Source organism: Somniosus microcephalus, chromosome 15, assembly GCF_052327205.1.
Source record: "Somniosus microcephalus isolate GS21.2 chromosome 15, FLI_Smic_1.0, whole genome shotgun sequence".
Classification (NCBI taxonomy): domain Eukaryota; kingdom Metazoa; phylum Chordata; class Chondrichthyes; order Squaliformes; family Somniosidae; genus Somniosus; species Somniosus microcephalus.
In genome coordinates this window covers 42,241,742-42,247,741 of record NC_141001.1, presented here as the reverse complement: position 1 = coordinate 42,247,741, position 6,000 = coordinate 42,241,742, and the positions used below count along the sequence as shown (strand labels likewise).

General features: G+C 44.3%; 1 protein-coding gene across 9 annotated transcripts in view; it reads right to left on the bottom strand.

The window, feature by feature from the left end:
* Window positions 1-338: 338 nt before the first annotated feature.
* Window positions 339-6,000, bottom strand: part of nap1l4b (nucleosome assembly protein 1-like 4b) — a 116,238-nt gene continuing 110,576 nt past the window's right edge. For 8 of the 9 annotated variants that reach the window (XM_086007678.1, XM_086007679.1, XM_086007687.1 and 5 more), the window contains one exon: window positions 339-1,331. In XM_086007678.1, coding sequence (XP_085863804.1) covers window positions 1,293-1,331 — 39 coding nt within the window. In that variant the 3' untranslated portion in view covers window positions 339-1,292. The remainder of the gene's footprint in view (window positions 1,332-6,000) is intronic. The other variant, XM_086007689.1, reaches the window with a different exon arrangement.

The following is a 6,000-nucleotide window of genomic DNA, read 5'->3' as shown; positions in this document are numbered from 1 at the left end:
GACCCTCCTCAAAAAATTCAATCAAGTTAGTCACGACCTTCCCTTAACAAATCTATGTTGACGGTCCTTGATTAATCTGTGCCTTTCCAAATGACGATTTATTCTGTCCCAAAGAATTTTTTCCAATAATTTGCCTACCACCGAGGTTAGGCTGACTGGCCTGTAATTACTCGGTTTTTCCCCTTTCTCCCTTTTTAAAAAAAAACCTAATCTACAAAAAAAGGAAAAACAAACTTTTCAACAGACCAATACTTAATCCAAATGTTACCTGAACAGTTACTTTCTCTTATTGAATGCGGCGATAACAGATTACTGACCAGAACAAAACAGAACCACAATTTCTTTTTTAATGTTGCACAACTTTATTAGAATACTCTGGCTATTCTGTACAAATTGAAAACAGCATATTAAGGTACATTACAACTGTGTAGAACAAGGTAAGGCTGGAGCACTCTATGCCTGGACATAGTGCTGAGCGCTGGACACAATTAATAAAAATTAAAAAAAATAGATCTGTGTTAAAGATTTTACTTCCACAGGAAAACTGACAATGACTCCCACAACATCTTAATGTGCATCTTTTCTGGAGATGAAGTGACTGCAACTAACGTGCCCAGGTAATAGGATTTTTTTTTCACGTGCCGGTTAGTAAGTTCTGTGTAACAGTAATAAATAAGTCAGTGACAGCAACATTTCAGAGCAGCCTCCCTGTATATATATCTATATATTTTTTTTGTTAACCATTACTATTTTGGACTAAAACAGCAATGGTGACCACAGCGCAGTCAGATCGGGTAGAAAATTAAGCTTTTGAAATGCATTTAAATATAAATATTAATTCATGGCAAAGGAAATGCTATAACTCTAAACTAAGTGGCTGCTCACAAACGTTGGGCAGCACAGGAAAGATGCACCTCAGAAGTCCATGAAAACCACCACTGACTCGCTGAGCAATGCTGCCCCTATTTGCAAGTGACAAGCGTGTAACACTCACTACATTTCAAAATACCAGTGTTCGTTTAGGCTGCAGAGTGTATTCTTGCTTTACCTTACAGTCTTGAACCCTTCCGTATTTTTGATGTAGAGAATTTTGTAATTTTTCACTGTAAAAGTAAGCCAAAAGTAGGAAAAGAAAGTTAAAGAGCAACCCATGCATTTTAAAACAGTGTTTAGCTTAATAAGATTGTGCTGCAGTAGGGGAGGGGTTGCCTTAACTGCACAAGAGTATTTTAGATACACTTTATCACATGGCATCAGTCTCTAGGCAGTGGTGTTTCCTTGGTACCACGCTCCTATTGCTGCTTGCATTCAGCAGGCTGGTTGGATTCTTTCTGAAAAAGGAGAGAAAAAATAATCTGGTCACAGAGCTTCTTTGCTGCATGTGTATTATCTGCAGCCCCGGCACACACCTTATCCAGTATCTGGACAGTAAGAATCCCACTGAAGGAAGAGTTGAGGAAAAGTTAGTAGAAGCATCAGAGACATACTAGTTATTTGGGTTTTAGTATCAATGAATGTTAGGAGGCTAAATGAAGAGGAGACGGAGAGAAGAAGAGGTACAATTGTTGGAGCTCTTACCAATCCACCCAGTTTTAAAATTGAGTTCAGTGTAGCAAGAAGCTGAACTTATATTTGAAGTTCAATTTTATTTGCTAATGAATTGAATACTCCCTATAATTTAGTTCTCTGGTAGAGAAATGCAGCTTTACTCATCTTCAATGTTATCTTTCATTTCCTTGCAGAAATATTAGCATCAGAAAAGTAAGATGACCTATTCTGTAGGGTCACCACCATTCAGTGCGTGAGGGACATGGATAATCGGCTCATTCTGTGAATCATATTTTTTGTCCTCATCTCAAACTTCCCTTCCCCATGTTCTGGTTCTGTATCAAGACCCAGGATCTGCACAATAGCTCAGTTCTTTTCAACCTACATTATTCTAAAATGACCTTCATAACTCAACCCTAAAAGAACGATGATCCCAGCAGAATCTGAAGTGGTGCTTGGGAAAAATACTGGTGTTTGAGGGTTGCCATAAATTAAAGAATAACGACTTGGAGGTATGTAATCATTCAGGTATCTCACAGCAGGAACTATCCAAAGTAGTACCAAATTAAGGAGGGAGGACCTACTTTTAACACCCTAATCCCAGCCACCAAAAATATTGTCCTCTTGTACAAATGTAAACAATGTCTAACTGAACATACACGGGGCACTACGTCCAACAACTTGTATTTATATTGTACCTTTAATGTAGTAAAACGTCCCAAGGCACCTGACATAGGTGTAATCAGATAAAATGGACACTAATCCAAAGATGATTGGAGAATGGGTGACCAAAAGTTTGGTCAAATGTGTGGTGTTTAAGATGGATCTTACAGGAGCAAAGGAAGGGGAGGTGGGCAGGTGGAGGGACTTAGGCAGGGAATTCCAGTGTCAAGGGTTCTGAAGACACACCCACTAATGGTGGGATGATGGGAGTGGAGGCTGGACAAAAAGGTCAGAGTCCAAGGAATGGAGAGTTTGGGAAGGTTGGGGGGGGGGGGGGGGGGGGAAGGAGGATACAGAATTAAGGATGGGCAAGGAAGGCCATGAAGGGGTTTAAACATGATGAGAATTTTAAATTGGATGTTGAGGGACTGGGAGCAATTGTAGGTCAGCAAGGATGGCAGTGATGGCCGAGTGGGATTTGATATGGGACAGGATATGGACAGCAGAGTTTTGGATGAGTTGAAGTTTATGGCGGGTGGAGGATAGGTCAGCCAGAACATCATTAGAATAGTTGAGTCTGGTGGTGCTAAAGATATGGCTGAGGGTTGCAGCTGCAAATGCATTGAGGCAGAGACGAAAGCGGGTGATGTTAGAGGAGGAGTTAGATTAACTTTGTGATAGGACAGAGGTTGCAAACAGTCTGGGTCAGCCGGAGACAATGACCTGGGACGTGAATGGAATTGGTGGCAAAGAAAACAGTTTGTGGTGGTGGGGGGAGGGGCAAAGACAACAGTTTAGGTCTTCCCAATGATTTGCTGGAGAAAACTGCGGCTCATCCTAGATTGGTTGTTGGATAAAAAGTTTTGACAATGGAGGGATCGAGAGAATTGATGGAGCAGTACAGGTGAGAGTTTTCAGCATACATGTTTTCTAGCTGACGCCATGTCTGCGAATGATGTCACCAAGGGGCAACATATAGACGAGGAAGAGGCGGCCAAGGATAGATCCATGGAGGATTCCAGAGGCAACGTTGTAAAGCGGGAAGGGAAGCCATTGCTGGAGATGCTCTGGCTATGATCAGATAGGTAGAGTGGAACCAAGCGAGGCTAGTCACATTGAGCTGAAGGAGAAACATTGGGAAGATGATGTTGTGGTCATGTTATAATGCTGCAGGATAACACATCATAGTCACAGAGATGTCATTTGTGACTTTGGTTAGGGTCGTTTTGGTGCTGTTGCAGGGACAAAAAGCTGATGATTGGATTCAAACTTGGGAGTTGCAGGAAAGATAGGCACAGATCCAGGAGACAACAATACGTTCAAAGACTGGAGAGGAAAGGGAGGCTGGAAATGAGGCGATAGGCTTTTTTTTTTTTTTTTTTTTTTTTTTTTTTTTGAGGGGGGTGATGGTGGCAGTACTTGGAGAGGAAACACTTACAATGTCAGCTAGCATTTGGAGAAGGGGGGGGGGGGGAAAGAGAGAGAATAGAGAAGGGCTGGGGGTGCCAGGAGGGAAGATTGGTGGTCAGCAGGTTTAGTGGGAATGGTTTCAAGGGTGCAGGAGGTGGGTCTCATGAACAAGATGAACGTGAAGAGGGCAACGAGGGGACATGCGAGAAAGATGCAGATTAAGGGCTTGGGCAGGTGGAGCCTGGAGGGAAGTCTGGCTTGGTGGGCAAAGGGAATGAGGGAAAGCAGCTGAACAGATGGTCTCGATCTTATGGCAAGAAGTCTATGTGCTCCTCACACTTGCTGTTGGGAGGCAAGGTTGGAGGGGGCAGAGGTTCAAAGGATGTTTGGTAGTGGAGAAGAACCTGGGGCTATCTTTCCACTCCAGGATGACCCTGCAATAGTGGGTGGTTTTGACAGTGGACAGGGAGGTCAGATAGCGTTTGATGTGGTACAGCCAGATTTGGTGATGGATGGCTAATACAGGTAGACTATCCTTTATCCGAAAACCTCGGGACCAGCCGAGTTTCGGATAAAGGAGAATTTCGGATTTCGGAAGGTGGGTCGGCGGGGGCGGGGGGGGGGTCGGCAGGGGTCCGCGCACGACCCCCCCCCCCCCCGCGTAAGTCAGTCGGGGTCGGCGGTTGTCGGGGCCCGCGGGGGGGTCGGCGGTTGTCGGGGCCGGCGGGGTCCGCGGTTGTCGGGGCCGGTGGAGTCCGCGGGGGGTCGTGCGCACAACTTACCCTTTATCCGAACTTCCGAAACCGGAACCCTCTAAAAACCCGAAGGTTTTTTCGTTCGTACGCACGACTTACGCTGAACGAAAAAACCTTCGGTTTTTAGAGGGTTTCGGTTTTCGGAAGTCCGGATAAAGGGTAATCTACCTGTATAGGCACCGTCAGTGGAAATCTAATTAAGAGAATCGGGGATATTTACTGACTTGAGGATTAATCATACTCTCGTCCTGCCAAATCAACTAAAGTCTGCAACTCATTCGCTGTAGGCTGAAACTAACACTACTTTCCCAGATGATAAACTACAAATCGCATGTTCAAAGATTTTTGAACCGTAGGGCCATAGCTTATATAGTAAGGAATTGAGGGAGGTCTGTTTAGACACAATTTCCATATAGTTTGCATTAAGCAAGATGTGAAGAGACACCCAAATGTCTGCTAATGGTTCATGAAAGCAGTCATATGTAATAAAGTAGAAATGAGCTTTAGACACTGCTCGATCACTGAAGATACTCTAGACCATAATGAACCCGACATTCTGCAAACGTCTGTTACTTTAAACCCCAATAGTGATAGTTTTTATGAAACTGAATAGGATTTCAACCTTCAATGAGGGAAGACGGATCTAGCAATCAACACTCTTCAATAACTGTGCCATGAGCCAATAGTATTGCAGCCCTGGACACCGACTACGAATCCCAACGGCAGGGGTGGAACAAATCTGGTTCGGTTCATTGCCAGAAATCAGTGACAGGTGATCAGAACAAGTGTTGTGCAGTTCATGTGCATCGACAGCAGGACCTCAGGGATTGGGTAAAGGGAAAAATGCACAGAAATTGTGTTTTCAGTAAAGGAGTGGCTGTCCTGCTTCCACACAGATACACCTCCCACCCTGGAGTAGAACCAAGAGCTGATGATCCAACACTTGATCTAGAGGGTTCACCAAGCCAGGTGCGTCTTATAAATTCAGTCTAATGCAAGGATGAAACTTCACAACCTAGAACTCATTCCTACATAAGAAAATAAGAAGTAGGAGCAGGAGTAGGCCATACGGCCCCTCGGGCCTGCTCCGCCATTCAATAGGATCACGGCTGATCCAAACCTAGACTCACGTCCACTTCCCTGCCCTCACCCCGTAACCTCTAATTCCTTTATCAGCTAGGAAACTGTCTATCTCTGTTTTAAATTTATTTAATGTCGCAGCTTCCACAGCTCTCTGGGGTAGCAAATTCCATAGATTCACCACCCTCTGAGTGAAGAAGTTTCTCCTCATCTCAGTTTTGAAACGGCAGCCCCTTATTCTAAGATTATGCCCCCTAGTTCTAGTCTCACCCATCAGTGGAAACATCCTCCCTGCATCCACCCGATCAAGCCCCCTCACAATCTTATATGTTTCGATAAGATCGCCTCTCATTCTTCTGAATTCCAATGAGTAGAGGCCCAACCTACTCAACCTTTCCTCATAAGTCAACCCCCTCATCTCCAGAATCAACCGAGTGAACCTTCTCTGAACCGCCTTGAGAGCAAGTATATCTTTTCTTAAATATGGAAACCAAAACTGTATGCAGTATTCCAGGTGTGGCCTCACCAGTACCCTGTATAACTG